Raw genomic sequence first — 19,171 nt, forward strand, 5'->3', positions numbered from 1 at the left:
ATTAAGTATAAAAAAGTAATGTAATGTGTGACATTTATTAACTTTAAACTTGAAAAAGTGGGGAATTGGCTGTAAATTTGAAGTTATCTCAGATGTAATTGCATTAAATGACATAAAATAGGCTACTGCATAGTTTCTACAACAAATTTGACAAAACAAGAATATGTTTTGCATATAACCTAATAAACCTAATAAATTGCATATAACCTTAGCTTAATGTTTAGTGGAAATGTTTAATTTAAGGTTCTCACTTTTTTATACATGTTGATCAGTTTTAATAGATTTAAAAGTGCACTTGTGTGTCTGCCTTTTTTATTGATCAAGTGATAGAGGTTGATATGACATTTAGAATGTAAGCAGAACTAAAAAATTGTTTTCAGAACAAATAATAATCCCATTAATCTAGTTACATGTCGAAGGTCTGTGAATTTACGCTAACTATTTATTAAAAAAGGACAAGCCATTCTCATACGTGACTTTGTTTTTTGTGTGACTGAAATGTAGGCAATAGCTATGTTTTGATCTAAAATATTGATTAAGTTTATGTGCAAACCTGGAATAACGCATAAAACATATGCAAATAAAGCATTTCTGTCCAATAAATCAAAGAGAACAGTCACTTCGTGATTAACTGGCACCAAATATCAACAGTAAAAACTAAATTTACTGCGGTAGAAGAAGCTGCGTGAATCTTTTCTTTATTTAAAAAATGTACTTGCGCCTCAGAAGACAATGTTGACACACAATGAATGCGTGGTGGTGTTTGAAGCCATCAGATGCGGAGAACAGACGCTCTTGACATGCTTTAGACGCTCTGGAGGTCATTAATAATATTATAACATTAATACTGAAACTGTGGCATTTTAGAATGACCAAAACAACATTTAGGATGTTTTACAATGGACTTAGCCTGCTGGTTTGTCCATTCGCACACATTTTCATCATCATATGATCTCTTATAACAAACCTTTTTTTAATGCACATACTGGAATTTGTAAAAGTGTTTTCATCTCAGTTTATGCGCATCTTTTCTTACCAAATAAAAATGTATCCTACTCAGTTATGCGCATATGTTTTTTATGCGTATTTTCAAAAGTTCTGGGCATCATGACGTTTCCATCAATAGTTTTTTATGCACATATCCAAAATGAGCGTTAAAATAGGTGGGTGGAAACGTAAGGTTAAGGCAAGAAATACCGCAACGTCTTTAAAAAAGGGGAGGAGACCGATAGAAACTCTGAGTTTAGGGAATAAAACCTGCTCCTGACCAGGCTTGACTTACCCTGCTTTCTCGAGTTTGACAAACCTGCCATTTTGAAACAGAAAACCCAGAGTTTCTCTCATTTCAGGGTTAACATACTCTTTTCACTTAAGCTCCTTTCTGAAACAGGGCCCAGGTGTTCATCAGTGTCTGTAAACTTACAGTTTACTACTTTCTCAGAAACAACATTACCCAGAATGCAGTTTTTTTTTTTTTTTACAGAATATCACTGTTTTAGTGAAAATACAGAATTTTACTGTAGAATGTCGCTGTTTTTTACAGCAAAGTTTTATAGTGTAGCTAAATTGTGACCCAGATCTGGCAAACAGAAATGGACAACCCTACAGCCATCATTCTATTCAGTATGTGGTCTGGATGCAGGTATCTGGTGTAGGCCAGATCTGGGTTTGAATAAAAGCAAACTGTGGCCCAGAATAGGATCAGTTCTGGTTCATTTGGTTGCATTCTGGCTGATGTGTGTTATTGCTCTGGTTTAATTGTGGCCCAGATCTGGCAAACAGGAGCATACCGCCCAAGTGCCATCATTCCATGCGGTATGTGGGCCGGATGTAAGTGTCTGGTGTGGGCCGGATTTGAGCCACATGAATTTTGCTAACTGGGGCACCTCAAAAGGATATTGTGCCTCAATGCCAAACATCATGAAAAATTGAGAGTACCTAATTGTCAGCAGAGACTTTGCTCATCCACAAGTTTACACAAGGCTCTAGAGTAGAGACAATCAATGTAACATTAATATTGCATTCCCACAATGCCAACTCACCTCAGGATGGTTTCATTTAGTTTTTCCACAAGGCCAGTAGTTTGTGGATGGTATGGGACACAGATGCTTAGTTTCTCACAGACGAAGGCACATAGATCTTTGTTGATCTATTTGCAAAACATATGTAAGGATTGTATAATTCTAATTTGCACAAAATATTTATACTTATTTTCAGAATGTAATTGATTAAAAAAAGTTGCAAACCTAATTCAAAAAATCTGTGCCTTGGTCAGTTAGGATCCTCTTTGGTCCCCCAAACCTATAAAAAAATTAATAATACAGCGAGACACAACTGCAGCTGATTTGTTGGGAATTAAATAGGCCTCAGATCATTTGGTATGACAATTGACAAGGAAACAAATGTATTCATTGCTCTTGTCGTTTTTGGTAAATTTGCCCACCAGGTCCATACTCCACAATTCTATACACCTAAAATGAAAGAAAAACAGCTCACAAAATGTTATTGCTGTGACACATTGTACTTGAACATGTGAACAAACTTACATAGACATATTGGAATATATGTTGGCTCCTGTTTTATAGATGGCCTGCTAAACCTGAAAATCAGAAATAAGCAAATAAATCAAATAAAAATCCATTGGTATCTCATAATAACAAGTTTGAAAGTAACCATTAACATTTTACCCATTTATCAATATCTAGGCTTATTCCAGGCTGGTGGAATTTGTCTTCTCCATTGCACAATGTGCTACATGGGAGCCTGCATGAAAATTTGTAAAAATTTAATTTGCCATATAATAATTACAATCACCTGTTGACATCACTTTTTTTCACATGACATCATTATTTAACCAATTTACCTGATTGCTAGCCCTTAGCTGCTCCTGTCCCAACATTTTTTTTAAATGTGTTACAAGAGCCAAAATGTAAATATGTTTATTTAAACAAATATAAATAGGAAATAAACAACAATAAAAATCACAAGGAACACATTAAATGACGTTTGTTGTATTGTCTGCAATGAAATACAAGTCAAAGTAAATTTATCAATCATTAATTTGTGTTTTCCATACTGTCTCAAATTTTTCTGATTTGGGGTTAGAGATAAAAACACGTGCTTTTCAAGAAAAGTGTCTTTTGAACACTTACGGTATCAATCGGTAAGACAGATCTGCTGGTTCAGTTCAGAGAGTCTGCAGAATATTTTCCTGCATAATGAGCATGCTGGGCATCAATATGCATTCGTAATGGTATGACCCCACTCCCTCCATAATTTGAACCCAGGGTAGATATCACTCAGAGCTGGAGTTCCTCACTAGGCAATGTGTTTAAAAAAGTTATATTATTAAAACTGACCTAAAAGAAATTGTTGTAGTTGATTTTTATTTCTTTAAAATGAGCAGAAACCCTGGTCCCCTCTTGGCCAGTATAGAGCGAAAGATAGCGTCCTCTTAGTAACATAGTCGTGTAAGTGTGCATGTGTGTGTGGAATGTTTAAATAACATATCTCTGTTTGTTATGCACTTTATGTTTTCAGATATGACACAAAATTATAATTTACTGATGCGTTTGGCTGAGCTTTCACATTAGGGTCATTCTTCAGAAACGTGCGCAATTTGTTTGTCAAAATTTCTAATCATTGATTTACTTTTTAACATTTAAACTTAAATCACATTAATCATTATCTTTTTGACTTTATTCATTCATTCATTTGCTTTTCAGCTTAGTCCCTTTATTATTCCAGAATCGCCACAGCAGAATGAACCACCAACTTATCCAGCATATGTTTTACGCAGTGGATGCCCTTCGAGCCGCAACCCATCTCTGGAAAACATCCATACACTCATACACTATGGACAATTTAGCTTACCCAATTCACCTGTACCGCATGTCTTTGGACTGTGGGGAAACCAGAGCACTCGGAGGAAACCCACGCGAACGCAGGGAGAACATGCAAACTCCACACAGAAACGCCAACTGACCCAGCCGAGGCTTGAACCAGCGACCTTCTTGCTGCTTCTAATGTCTGCTGAAAGGTATGCAGGCAGCATGGTGGTGCAGTGGGTAGCACAATTGCCTCACAGCAAGAAGGCTGCTGGTTGGAGCCCCGGCTGGGTGAGTTGGCATTTCTGTGTGGAGTCTGCACGTTTTGCCTGGGTTTCCTCCGGGTGCTCCGGTTTCCCCCACAGTCCAAAGACATGCGGTACAGGTGAATTGGATAAGCTAAATTGGCCGTACTGTTTGCGAGTGTTTGAATGAGTGCGTATGGGTGTTTTCCAGTGATGGGTTGCAGCTGGAAGGGCATTTGCTGCGTAAAACATGTTGAATAAGTTGACGGTTCATTCAGCTGTGGTGACCCCGGATTAATAAAGGGACTAAGCTGAAAAGAAAATGAATGAATGAATGAATAAAAGGTATGCAACCACATGTTGACAATCATGATTTAACTCGCCAAATTGAGAAGATTAATCCATTTATATTCTAGTTTTTTTTTTTACAATTCTTTAACAATGAATGAGGTCGCACCAGTGGCACCAACTAAAGGCTTCATATAAAATCAAGAGAAATATGTCAAATTTCTAATAACTGAAAAATGACAGTGGGGTTACAATGGACTTAGATCTTCAGGAATTAAGAATAAGAAAATTATGTAACTCTAGTTATGTAGCTAGATTGGTTTTTTATTCTAAAATATAGGCTTTGTTAAGCAGTACCACCAGAGACAAGTACTCCAGGGCACAGCTACTTTCATTCAATATTTAAAAAAATATTAATTTCGTATTTTCTTTTTTAATGTCATTTACTTTATATATTTGATTGTTTTGAATACATGATTGTATTTTGAATGGTAGAAAATCGGTTGTGACCTCAAAATAAAAGCACCTTTCGATTGTACATGGCTGTGGGGACAAGGTTTGTGGTCTATGGAATAAATTCAAACAATTATTGCTACATGCTATAATCTAGAGAAATTGCACGATTAACTGAAGAAGGAAATATTAAAATATTTTGCAAGGGGGTTGAATATATTTGTAACTGTATATCTTGAGCGAGTGAAAATAATGTCATCATTATGAACCCACTCTCGAACGTTTGCTGCTGGTGTTGCAGTATTCTGCTGCAGCTTACACAAGCACCGGTGGCGGCGCTGGACGCAGATGCCTTGACAGCATGATCTGTCTAACGCGAGAGGGTGTAGTCTTCACAGAGCCACAACACTGACGAGCCTACGACCTTTTAACTGGATTTCATAGAATAACATCTTGTGGCTGAGGATGCGCATATAATATTATATCGTAGATATTGCGGAAAGCAAGAAGAACACGTTTCATTGGTTTCTTTGGGAGAGATCAGTGCGTCTGTAGGTAAGCTCGGAGAATACTATTCAGCATCATCAGAGGCTGTAGACTAGATAAAAAGCCAGATGCGCGCTACGTTTGTCCGAATTTGTATTGTAGACGGGGATTATGTTTTGCTTCGTGTCATGACGAATTCGTCATTGTGACAGAGCCTACAAAGTAACGAGTAGTTTGATAAAATTAGGCTACGCCAATAAATTCAGATCGAAATTTTGTTCGCAAACAAATATAGCCATCATAATCAATATGGCAAAACGTGTGTGAATGCGAATATTGTATGCTGATGTCACACTCAGCGTTTATGTTCGATGTGAATAAGGAAGGGAGAGAGAAGCAGTAGGCGTCTCTCCGGTGCGACAACAGATCACTCCATCATCAAACCAATGCTTGCTTATGATGCTCCCATTGAGGAGACATAGGCCTAATTTATTAGGAATACAATATTTAGCAAATATATATTGCGAATACAATACAAAAAAATGCACAAAACTATTCGAATGCCTTTTCACTATGGCTACCTTTAAAACCACAAATTGCGTGTGCATGATGTAATTTTTACGAATTATGAATGATTTGTGCAGGCCGGTTGAAAAATCAGATGCCATGCCCAAATTCATCTGTCAACACATCCAGCTGCAGTTCATAGTTCTCGGCTCTTTCTTTTATCTCTTTTAGCTATTGTAAATCTGCTACATTTTCGGAGGACACAAGAAAATTATGTCCTCCGAAAAATGTCATTCCCATCCCGTCTAGACAGCTGGATTATTTAAAGCGCTGTCAGCAAATACGCAACGGATAAGCATCCATTTTGTGAAGAATATCAGCTGAAATTCAGTGTTTATAGTTATAGTACATGAAGTGCACAGTGGTGAGAACTATAATTAAGTACTTGGTAATGTCTTTACATACATTAGCAGATTGCAGTGTACCAGCTCGTTTCAAATTCCACAAGTCAAAATATTTTCATTACAGTAAAAAGCAGAATTTCCTATTTAATCAAATTGACCTATTATGTCTTCCATAACACAATGTTCATTTACAGTATTGCTGGCCAATAGTTGCACTACTTTCACGTGAAGTTTTTGTATGTTTATTTCCACAGTAATCATTTTACCTTTAATAATTTGTTAAATGAGAGCTCTATACTGTGAGCTTAAAGTAGTTATTCTATTTCTGTGATTTACATTTAGGAGTAGGTTGCTGTAGAATTACTGTATTTAACTTTAAGGCTAACTGTCAATCATTATATTGCTGCATTTTAGCAGTGTAAGCTTTGTCAATTTGCAGTAGGCCTATACTGCAGTCAGTGCTGTAAAATGATACTCAAACCAAAGTACAGATACAGAATGAAAACCTTTATCAACTAAAAGTAGAATATACTTTTAGTTAAAAGTAAAAAATTGCAAAAGTACCCTAGCAAACAAAAAATAGAGAATAAACTGCCATTATCTTGAATTATCTTCTTATGTGAAGTAAAATATTAAATACCTTGCTAAAAAATCCATCTTAAACCAGCCTAGGCTGGTTGGCTGGTTTTAGCTGGTTGACCAGCCTGGTTTTAGAGGGGTTTTGGCCATTTCCAGGCTGGTTTCCAGCCATTTCCAGCCTGGTCAAGCTGGTCAGGCTGCAAAATGACCAGCTAAATCCGCCTAAAACCAGCTTGACCAGCCTGGTTTAAGCTGGACATAGCTGGTTTTGGCTGGGCTCCCAGCCTGGCTAGGTGGTCAAGCTGGTTTTAGCTGGTCATTTTTCAGCCTGACCAGCTAAGACCAGGCTGGAAATGACTGGAAACCAGCCTGGAAATGGCCAAAACCCATCCAAAACCAGGCTGGTCGACCAGCTAAAACCAGCCGACCAGCCTAGGCTGGTTTAAGATGGATTTTCAGTAGGGTATCAAAGCAATTTGTCAGACAGACAAATCTTTAGTTCAAGGGGTGTGTGTGGGGGGCTGGGGGGAGTCGTTGGTGACAAAAAAAAGGCTTTTAAATAAGCTTTTAAATGGATACAACACAAATAAAATACAGCAAAGTGGAAGACACTCTGCTATGAATAAACCTTATTAAATTAATTTTATTAAAATAACCTGACCTTAAGGGATGGTGTGTGCTTATTTTGAAGCCTCAGTATATATTAGTTTAATAATTATATAACTATAATACCATTTATCCACTCCTAGAACCCCCTCCATTTAACCCTCTTCCTGTTCTTTAAACTGCCTGCATTTAGTAAATACAAATTGCCATCGTAAACATATAATTCGACAAATGGGTTAAATTTAATGTGTTCTTATTCTGGTATGAAAAAGTTAAATAAAATCCACATTACTCCCATACAAACATTTGGTTTTTTTTATGTTACAGGATGCGAAAGAGATTTCTTTGAGAAACAAAGATGAGTGTGACATCGTGGTTTCTGGTCAGCAGTTCTGGTACTCGTCACCGTCTGCCTCGGGAAATGATCTTTGTTGGCCGGGAGGACTGTGAGCTCATGCTGCAGGTAGGCACTACCTTTTGCCCTTCCCTTGACATTTCAGATTCCATCTAGACTTGTGAATGCACTAGGAATTGACCCTTCTCCAACCCTGCCCCCAGTTTTCTTTCTCAGTTTTCAGTATCAGCTATGTTGCTCTTACCTATCAATGTGTGTACTCTTATAAGAAAACAGTGAACATTTTCTGAAAAAAATGACATACTGATTTCAGACAGAAGGGTCTTCATTATGCATGTCAGAGATACACTCACCAGCCACTTTATTAGGTACACTTGTCCAACTGGAAGAAAGGTTATTTAAGTGACTTTGAACACGGTTGTTGGTGCCAGACGGGCTGGTCTGAGTATTTCAGAAACTCCTCATCTACTGGGATTTTCATGCACAACCCTCTCTAGGGTTTACAGATTAACTATTTACTATTAAGTTGCTGCAGTTCTGTGGGCGGAAATGCCTTGTTGCCAGAGGTCAGAGGAGAATGGCCAGACTGGTTACAGCTGATAGAAAGGTAACAGTAACTCAATGAAACCACACGTTAGTCTGCAGAAGAGCATCTCTGAACGCACAACATGTCGAACCTTGAGACGGATGGGCTACAGCAGCAGAAAACCACACTGGGTGCCACTCCTGTCAGCTAAAAACAGGAAACTGAGGGTACAATTTGCACAGGCTCACCAAAATTGGACAAAAGAAGATTGGACAAAACGTTGCCTGGTCTAATGAGTCTCGACTTCTGCTGCGACATTTGGATGGTCGGGTCAAAATTTGGCGTCAACAATAAGAAAGCATGGATCAGGCTGATGGCGATAGTGTAATGCTGTGAGGGAAATTTTCTTGGCACACTTTGGGACACTTGGCACACCAAATGAGCACTGTTTCAATGCCACAGCCTACCTGAGTATTGTTCCTGACCATGTCCATCCCTTTATGACCACAGTGTACCCATCCTCTTATGGCTACTTCCAGCAGGATAACGTGCCATGTCATAAAGCGTGAATAATCTCAGACTGGTTTCTTGAAAATGACAATGAGTTCACTGTACTCAAATGGCCTCCACAGTCACCAGAAATCAATCCAATAGAGCACCTTTGGGATGTGTTGAAACGGCAGATGTGCATAATGGATGCGCAGCCGACAAACTTGCAGCAACCGCGTGATGCTATTATGCCAATATGGACCAAAATCTCTGAGGAATATTTCCAGTATTTTGTTGAATCTCTACCATGAAGGATTAAGGCAGTTCTGAAGGCAAAAGGGGGGCCAACCAAGTACTTGTAAGGTGTACCTAATAAAGTGGCCGATGAGTGTATGTTCAGGATGTGAAAGTAACTTGAAATAAAAACAAAACAAAAAGATTGAAGCTACAGCCTACAGCACAAACACCTAAACAGACACATACACTTCCGGGTTCACTAATGCAATAATAATGAATTAATTCTAGGATGCACAGAACTAGTTAAAAGTGTCTGACATTCTGTTCATATTTTTGTGAGATACAGATCTGATTAGGGAAAAGTAATTTGTTGAGGTTTTAAATTTCTACCTTTCCACATAGCTTTACACTCTTTCCCCACTGGGTGGTGTAAATACACATTTTGCTTCAAAGGAACAGTGTGAGCACACTGAGCAGTCAAGTCACTGATGAGCAGTCAGTTTGTATAGAGTGAGCATATGAATCCTGAGCTTTGAATTTATATTTCATGCAATTATCCCTTACAATGTGAGTCGATACCTTGCTATATTGCAAAGATGTCAAAGTGTATGACCACCCTTTGTGAATACAATTATGATAGCACATTTGACTGCCATGTGCCAGGTAAAAATGTAATGGGGGGGAAAACGCAGAACAACTCTGGCAGATATAATCCCCTAACTTCTTAAATGCATTATTTTAAAATAAAAATATGTTAAATATTTAATATAAACACTAAAATATGTGGTAAAACAGTGGAAAACAACAGTCAGCATTTAAATAAAAAATCAGTGTCATGTAACTTTCCATTAACATTTACTTAAGAACTATGCATGACATTTGATATATTTTTAGAATTATGTTGTATTCTGCTTTATCGCCTCACCCTCACTGTGCATTATTTTTTATAATAATAGCATTTTTATTTATAATAATTCAATTATTGCATATATTTTGGTAATACAATGGATTTTGTATCAGTCTTTTATCAATATTTGGACAAGATACAACTATTTGAATATCTGGAATCTGAGGGTTCAAGAAATACGGAAAAATTTGTCAAAAATGTAGTTTATGTATTTTAATACATAACTTTAGTTTGAGACATAACTTGACATAAACATAAGAGGCTGAAAAATGTTCATTTTGATAGCACTTAGAGGTTTTTGCATTTGAACTGTTCATATTGTAAGAAATTTGGAAAGTATCTTCATGGAAGATGGTCCTTGCTTAATTTTTTATAATTTTTGGCATAAAATAAAAATGTTGATGTAATAATGTATTATTGGCTATTGACAATAATATACCTGTGTGACATAAGAATGAAATAAAATTATTATAATTATGATTATTGTAAATTATGAATTCTGCTTAAATTACATTAAAATGTCCCACATATGTATTAAAATATTTCAACAAATTATTTTTAATTTATGAATCATCCCACAAAGTTGGATCAAACAAATCTTGCATATACGATATCTAAAATGCCTTAGAAATTACTTGATTTATTTAGAGTCAAAATTAGGATGGAGGGGTCAACTGACAAACACTTAAAATCAGTATGGAATTGGGAACCAATAGGAACATTGGAATATGTATTGTTAACAAAACAGAGGAGTTTTTGGATTCCATTATGGAGGATTACGATCCACCTGAATCACCATTGGCACACTCTGGTTCAAAATGCTTTGACAGAATGAGCCAAATTTTACAGATTAAATTATATTATGTTTGTTCAAACAATTGCCTCCGATGAAGGCAGGTCAGAAACGAAAAAGATAGACCTGCCCTACAGGCATTTCATGTGACCAGAAGTAAAGAAAAGTTGTTCTGAGGAGGGAGAGAAGATCATGTTATTTGATTAAAGATTACAAGTGGTACTCACCGCAGAGCCACATGGGCAGAGCTGAGCTCCAACGAGGAAGAGTTTCAGCTCTAGTGAGGAGGAGCTTGAGTTCCTGCTCCTCCTTGCTGCACTGTAGCTTGGGTTTGAGATTTGGGGTTAGGTGTGGGGTAGGTGGACACAAAAAAAACAGCTCACTAGAGGTCAGCTCCTCCTCGTTGGTTAAAGATTATAAGGGGGCAAATCAATTTGTACAAAATAACGAAGTGCACAGATACATTGTTTATATCAAGCACTGCTATATACATGCAAAAATAAAAAGAGTGCATTTGGATTTTTTTGCCAACATGTTTTAATTATAAAATAAACACAAATAAAATGCTGAGAATTAAAGATTTATGAAAGAATTGTATTTTTTGTGTTCAACACTGGTATGTTTAATGTTTTTTACTCCTTTAGTCTCGGAGTGTAGATAAACAGCATGCTGTTATCAACTATAACCCTGCCACAGATGAGCACCTCGTCAAGGACCTTGGAAGTTTGAACGGGGTAAGCTTTAAAATACTGTGAAATACAATTGAGATTCTCTTTGTTTTGAAAATATTGGGAAGTAGTAAAACACACTGACATCTGGAGACTGTTGCAGACTTACTGCAAGAGCATTGATCACTTAAATAACTATCTTTCTCAATTAGTTAAAGGGATAGTTCACCCAAAAATGAAAATTATTTCTTTCCCTCAAGCCATTCAAGGTGTCACTGACTTTTTTTAGGAGAGAAGATTTGTTCAACAAATTTCTGAACATAATAGTTTTAACACATTTCTAATAACTGATTTATTTTATCTTTGCCATGATGACAGTAAATAATATTTGACTAGATATTTTTCAATACACTTCTATACAGCTTAAAGTGACATTTACAGGCTTAACTAGGTTAATTAGGTTAACTAGGCAGGTTAGGGTAATTAGGCAAGTTATTGTAAAACGATGGGTTGTTCTGTAGACTATCGAAACAAATACAGCTTAAAGGGGCTAATAATATTGACCTTAAAATGGTTTTTAAACAATTAAAAACTGCTTTTATTTTAGCCGAAATAAAACAAATAAGACTTTCTCCAGAAGAAATAATATTATCAGACAAACTGAAAATTTCCTGAATCTGTTAAACATCATTTGGGAAATATTTAAAAAAGAAAAAAAAATTAGAAGGGGGGCTAATAATTCTGACTTCAACTGTATACGCACACACACAGGGACGTAGCGGACATTTTAAAAATGGGGGGGACGGCTGTATGAGATCATACATTCATATAATTATTAACCACCTGTTTCTAAATGGTCTGTCTCTAAAAGTGAGGGGGATGTATCCCCCCCCAGTCCCCCGCGGTTGCTACGCCCCTGCACACACACATACATATCATGTGATATTGCGTTTATACAACAGTTTGACGGCATAATCATGTAGATAGAAAAGAAAATCAAACACAGAAAAATGATTGTATGAGGAACTACTTTCTATTGTTCCTTTACATCTGCAGCTGAACTAAAACAGCAGAACCAGTTACTAATTCACTGTCATTTTAGAGCTAGTATTTTAATGATTCTGTTGCGTACTTTCTAAAGTGATGACAAAACAGGTTATTTTGCTGACATTTTTAGATTAGTCAGTCTAGAGACATTTCCCAGTATTTTTCTGTTGCAATTGGGATATCACAATAATTAACCCTGAAAAAGCCAAAGCGATGCAAACACTACTAGATTACTATTGCGTTTGCGGTAGGGAAAAATGTCAAACACGTGGGCATTTCTTCTTTCTGTTTACTGAACTAGTCTGCAGTAATGAAAACAGGAGACTCATTAGAAACAAACAGATGGCAAACCAAAAAGTTACTCAGGGTTATACAAAGAGTTGCAAACTCAAAATACATACATTTTTGATATGAGTCCCATCTCACACTCAATACACTACAATTACTATGGTATAAATAAAACACTGCAACATAAAAAAGAGAGAGATCGACTTAGAATGTCACTCACCAATTTTATAATGTTTTAATCAGCTGTAGTTTGAAAATACGTTGATATTTTCTCCTCCAAGGGCTTATTATGCTGTCGCCATCTTGTGGATGGACAACGTCAACCGTCTTTGCTCTGCTCAATGAGTGGCTGATGGATGCCACCACGCTGAAATTCTCAGAAAATTATAAATCTCAGAAATTATAAATATTTAAAATCCTTATAAACAAACTGCAAAGTTGCAATCTAAACAACTACATTCTTGCTTAAAAAAGCCTCAAAAGTGCATTATGTTGTCCAACAGCTGCAATATTTGTCAAACTGTAGTGAGTTTATTGATCTGCTGTCACTCTATGTGGTCGGAGTAATACAGAGGGGTGAGGAGGCTGTACAATAATGCAGAATATCGTATGGCTATCAGCCAATCAGATTCCAATTATATATATATATATAATTTGAGTTCAGCAGAACAAAAAAGAAACTTAAACTGATTTAGAACAAGTCAAGGAAATGACAGAATAACCTATCAGCATGTGCCATCTAGAATTTCATTTCAGTATCGTGTAAGTTAAAAAGTAATAGATTACAAATTACTGATTACTACTGGAAAATTGTAATTTGATAACATTACTAATTACTTCATGTAAAAAGTAATCAGATATCTAATTACTTTACTTTTAAGCTACTTTTAAAACATATAAAAAATACAAAATAAACTGCAGCTCTTTCAGTATTTTAATATTCACTGAAAAACATTACAATAGGTTTAACACAACTGCTTGACAAATTCAAAACATTTAAAGAGATAGTTCGGCCAAAACTTAAAATTCTCTCATCATTTACTTAATCTTCACTTGTTCCAGACCTGTTTGACTTTGTTCTTTTGAACACAAAAGAATACATTTTGAAGAAAACTGGATACCTTTAACCATTGACATCCATAGTTGGAAAAACACATACTATGTCTGCGGTTGTAGAGACAAAATGTAAATGTTCAAATTATGTGAAATCCAAAATACGTGAAATCTGGAATACAGATTTGCTCGTCCTTCCCACTGTAATCAAATTACACATATTTAAAATGTAATTCCTTACATTATTGCATTCCCAAAAAATGTAACTAGAATACAGTAACTCATTACTGTGGAATGCATTATTTATTTTTTGCCAAGAAATTCAGTTTCTTTCATATAAACATTTCACTGAGTGCTCAATTCAAACTACTGTAGTTCAAACCACTACCTTAGATAGCAGCAAATTTCACAACACATTTTTGGGTACATAATCCCTCCTATTTACTTTTATTTTTTAAATTATTTGTTGAAAGTAGGAAATGTATAGCATAACATTGACTAATTTACTACAATATCTTCATTTGTTTTTCAGACTTTTGTCAATGACTTGAGAATTCCCGACCAAACATATATAACGCTCAAGCTGTCAGACATTGTTCGTTTCGGATATGATATCCTTTTTTTCTGGTGAGCTTTTCATCGGCATCAAGTGTGAGACTTTTTCATTTAGTCTGCTGATGTTTTAGGCATTCTCGGTACGTCCTTTTGAAGATTTTTAAAATAAATTATGACCAAGTTTGGGCATTGATACTGTATATTATTATGATTTAATACAATTTAAAATGAACCTGCCATAAATCATTCCTTTCTGTCCGTTCTTGCATATGACGTTCTTAAGATTTGCATACATCTAAGCTGTAATGTTTGAACTTAACATTAGTGCACATTCACATGTGTATATTCTTGAGAGGAGTCAACATAAAGTCCCTGAGGAAGCACTCAAGGTATGTTCTCTCTCTCATGTAAAAACCTTTTTTCTTTATGTAGTATATATTTATAATCTTTTGGTTGCCTGCCCCTGCTGTGCCAGCATGAGAAGTACACCAGTCAGCTACAGATGGGCATAAAATCTGAAGAGGGAAAACAGCAGAATGTGCAAGAAGAAAAGTGTAAATTAGAGCGCTCCGATCGTAAGAGTCTCACAGGTAAGAATGATATAAAGACAGACTGAGAATGCTATCGAAAAGATAAAGATTATATTAACTATAACAAAGGAGTTGGTAGGTTATGTTCAAACATTGTTAATCTCTGTTTATCTGATAGATTTCAAAACAGTAGGTTGGTTTATTGGGTAATCTCTCACCGCTGAGTTTTTGGTGTAATCTATGAAAGATAATCTTTGCTTTTTAAGCCCCACTCACACTGTGCGATTTTAATAATCCTAAACGATTGTAGCATGTCAGATTGCATGAACATGTCACACTATAAGATATCACTATTCATAATATCAGACTGAACGACTATCAAAATTTCCCAAACATGCAAAAAGCTCACCCGGAGATTGACATCATCCATTCGTGACACTTTCACTATCCCATTTTGATATCATACCTCACGGCAATGATTTTGCTAACAGAAATCTGATCATAGTGGCCGTTCAGCAGCAGTCGGTAGACATGTCAAACAACCTCATTTGGAAATAACGAATTTTCATACACACAAGACGCAATATGTGAACGGCCCGATAAGCAGCTACACTTCTCTTCACATTTTCAGAAGTTACCTTCATTCTCAATCCTGCTCAAAAATCCAATTTAGCCTGTTTAGGAGTACTGTTGCAGACTGATTTCTGTTGCTGGTTGAGTTAAAAGCAGAAGAAATTTCTGGACATAGACTGCATTTCACAGTTTGTTTTTACGCTCAATGAAATCAAAGTAATGTCTGTATTTGCACTTGTAGAAGCAACCACTCTCCCCTCAGCAGCCATTTCAGCATTATTTCAGCTCACGTTCTCCAGCTATTTAAAAGTGAATGCTCAATAACTGTTGTTTCAGCAGAAAACAATGAAATGACACTGACTTTAGTAACTGTAATCAAATGACACAAATTTAAAAATATAATAAAAATATTATATATATATATATATATATATATATATATATATATATATATATATATATATATATATATATATATATATATATATATATATATACACATACACATACACATATATATTAAAATTGTAATATAATTCATTACATTACTGCGTCCCCCAAAAATGTTACTAGAATACATTAACACGTTACTGTGGAATGCATTACACACAACTCTGTTTATTATAGAACTTTGTATTCAGTAATGCTTAAAGTAGCAATGATTTTGCTCACAGCCTGCCTCAATAATAATATCAGAAAAAACTGTTTTGTCATTAGTCGTTAATTGTGTCAAATTCATTGCTCCGATCGGTTCTTGGTTTGACGCTCATTACAGCTGAATTACACTGTAAAGAGTCTGAAATCTTCTGACACTGCCAGAACTTGATTGCAGGGAAATCTGATCGTAGTGGCCATTAGGTGGCTGTTGGTGAACATGTCAAACAATTTTTTAGGATTTCCCAAATTTGTCTTGGACATCTTATATTGTGGCTGAAATTGCACAATGCGAGAAGGGCTGAAGTCTAGCTGCTGGTACTTTATTAATATTGGTCTTTTCTGGCTTACAACATGGCTCATGAACCACACAGTCTATTAAGTCAAGTGCTAAACAATTCATCCATACACATATAGCAGTGTCTGAAAAACTAGTGAATTTCGCCATGTTTGTTTTTTAATTACAAATTGAATTGTTGAAAACACTGTTTACACAGTGACATACACTCAAAATGATTTTGCTGCTTGTTGTTACTAATTTAAAATGAGCCGAATCAACATAATTCTTAATTGTTTTATGTTTAGTTCACTTAAATTTGTAAAACTTAAAGTTTTACTTAATTGATTTGTGTTGGGACAACATGAAGGAATTGTGTGAAACCCAGCATTTTCACAGCATACATTTGAAGCATACATATTTTCCAGAACATCTGAGCTGTACTCATAAAACATACTGACTGGTCATAAGGTGTAAATCATAAGGTATACAAAGTTTTTTTTTTTCTTTTTTATATAAAGTAAAAAGTCATTTGTTTAGGAAATTTGTCCAGTTTACTGGTTGTTTGGTCCAGTATACTTGGCGTTGGTTTCCTCCGGGTGCTCCGGTTTTCCCCACAGTCCAAAGACATGCAGTACAGGTGAATTGGATAAACTAAACTGTATATAGCGTGTGTGTGTGTGTGTGTGTGAATGAGTGTGTATGGGTGTTTCCCAATACTGGGTTGCGGCTGGAAGGGCATCCGATGCGTAAAACATATGCTGGAAGAGTTGGTGGTTCATTCCGCTGTGCCGACCTCTGAAATAGAAACTAAACCGAAGAAAAATGAATGAATGAGCTGGTTGTTTGAAATAAAGAAGAATGTTTATATATTTTGCTGTACAGTAATCTTATGCGAGAGCATTTCAGGTCTTCCGACAGTGATGAAGAGAAGTGTTCAATAATTGTTTTTGTTTGAGACATTGAGATTAGTATGTGAACTAAGTCAATCTCTCTCATTCCACAAAGCCTCTCTTAATCTTTCCTTGTTTACATGTGTATTTATTCCTCTTCAGAGTCCCCTGTACCCCGACCAACACCATTGTATGGCCAGCCATCATGGTGGGGTGAGGAGGACTCTGGGAACATGGAAAACAGTGAAGTACGAAGGTCAAGTGACAATCATTCAGGTAAGCACTTGTCCTTCTGTACAGCCACTTTCATATTTATGGACTATCGTTTTAATAACATTTTGTGAATGTGTCTGTTGACAGACCTAACCAAGGAGATCCACACAGCCGAGGATGATTTTAACCTTCAGGAGATCCATGATGGTCAGGCAAAGTCAACCTACCTGTACAACAGAGAGCCCAGCTATTTTGAAATTCCAACCAAGGAGTTTCACGTGCAACACAAGTCCCCAACGACAGACTTGATTGACATCCCAACCAAAGATACAAATGTTTCTCTGATCTCTACACCTCCAGTTGTCCAAAGTCACGCTTCTTTTACTATCGAGTTTGATGATTGCATGCCAGGCAAGATTAAAATCAAAGATCATGTGACCAAGTTCTCGTCCCGTCAACGTAGCAAACAGCAGCAGCCCGGTAAAACTTTGGCAGCCACTCCCACAGAGGTATTGTCAGCCGAGAGCAAGGTGGCAGATTGGCTTGTGCAGAGTGATGTCAGCATGATGTGCAGGAGGACACCCTGTGAGGACGTATACAGCACTAAGAGTGACTTGGCGATGCATATTCGGACACTCAAAGGTAAGAGACATCTTCCGTTAAAATGCTTTTACTGTGAGACTGATGCACAGGGTTCCCACAGGTCACAGAATTTCTGGATTATCATGGTCCGTTTCAGATAATCAAAGTCTATATAGTTTATCCAAGTCATGGAATATCAGGCATATCTTTCTCACTTCTCAATCAGCAATCAAATACAGTCACCACATTGTACCTTTTAAAATACTGTTTACTGCTTGTTTTTTGTCCGCTCCATGCTTGACCAGTCCCTCCTGTATTTTGCTAGCGATTTTTGTCGTGGCCTAGGGGGAGGGGGTGTGGAGGGGAGCGCTGTTTTGTAGGTTGTAGGTTGCTAGACGACCAGCAACCATTTTCTCAGAGGATGACAAGCTGACAAAACAGTGCTGTCACTCTGATACAAATTTTATTTATGAAGAAAATTGCAAAGCACTGCAGTGTTTGGGTGTTCTGTGAGATAATTAGTCTTCCGAAATGTGTGTATTCCATACAAGCTTTAAGCTGATCGGTTAGTTCGTCACATGGCTCGCGGTGCGCTCGAGGGAATCATTCAACTGGCTGCGTCTGGAAGGCGCGAGCGTGTCACTCCCCTTGTGTGCACAAGCCGCGCATCTCCATTGGAAATAACGAACTTGCACGAACTCTAGAAAAGACACAAAAAGCGAACGGCCCCTAAAAGGCCACCGTCATTTGCGATCTCCAGCAGTTGATCTTCTTGCACAGACATGGTGGATTCATCTGATTTGTTGACAAACGTGTTGCAGATCCATTTCTTGGCAATTTCCGTGTCCTTCACTGGGCCATTTTCGATAAGCAAAGAAACTTTCCAAAGCCATCTGTTTCTTACTCATTTTGCTGCTTGAGGGTTAAATTTGGGCACTCAAATGACCGAGATGGAAGCAAGAGAATATGGCCACTTTTCAAAATAAAAGACTTATCAAAATAAAAGATCGTTCAGACTCAGAGAATAAATAAAACAGACATCATTAACGATTTTTTGTGCAGCCCGGTACCAATTGATCCCGGTGGTTGAGGACCACTGGTTTACCACCAACTGCATCATTTTTGATGAATGACTA

The 19,171-nt window shown here is 36.7% G+C and overlaps 1 protein-coding gene across 2 annotated transcripts in view; it reads left to right on the top strand.

Annotated features, from left to right (window-relative positions):
• Positions 1-5,219: 5,219 nt before the first annotated feature.
• The window catches only part of cep170bb (centrosomal protein 170Bb), a 28,172-nt gene continuing 14,220 nt past the window's right edge, over positions 5,220-19,171 (top strand). Inside the window, exons 1-8 of one of the 2 annotated variants that reach the window (XM_056445595.1) lie at positions 5,220-5,368; positions 7,723-7,858; positions 11,347-11,436; positions 14,291-14,369; positions 14,644-14,702; positions 14,789-14,903; positions 17,403-17,516; positions 17,601-18,095. In XM_056445595.1, coding sequence (XP_056301570.1) covers positions 7,754-7,858; positions 11,347-11,436; positions 14,291-14,369; positions 14,644-14,702; positions 14,789-14,903; positions 17,403-17,516; positions 17,601-18,095 — 1,057 coding nt within the window. In that variant the 5' untranslated portion in view covers positions 5,220-5,368; positions 7,723-7,753. Of the gene's footprint in view, positions 5,369-7,722; positions 7,859-11,346; positions 11,437-14,290; positions 14,370-14,643; positions 14,703-14,788; positions 14,904-17,402; positions 17,517-17,600; positions 18,096-19,171 lie in introns of those variants that run through there. The other variant, XM_056445594.1, reaches the window with a different exon arrangement.

Source organism: Danio aesculapii, chromosome 20 (assembly GCF_903798145.1).
Source record: "Danio aesculapii chromosome 20, fDanAes4.1, whole genome shotgun sequence".
In the NCBI taxonomy this organism is placed as follows: Eukaryota; Metazoa; Chordata; class Actinopteri; order Cypriniformes; family Danionidae; genus Danio; species Danio aesculapii.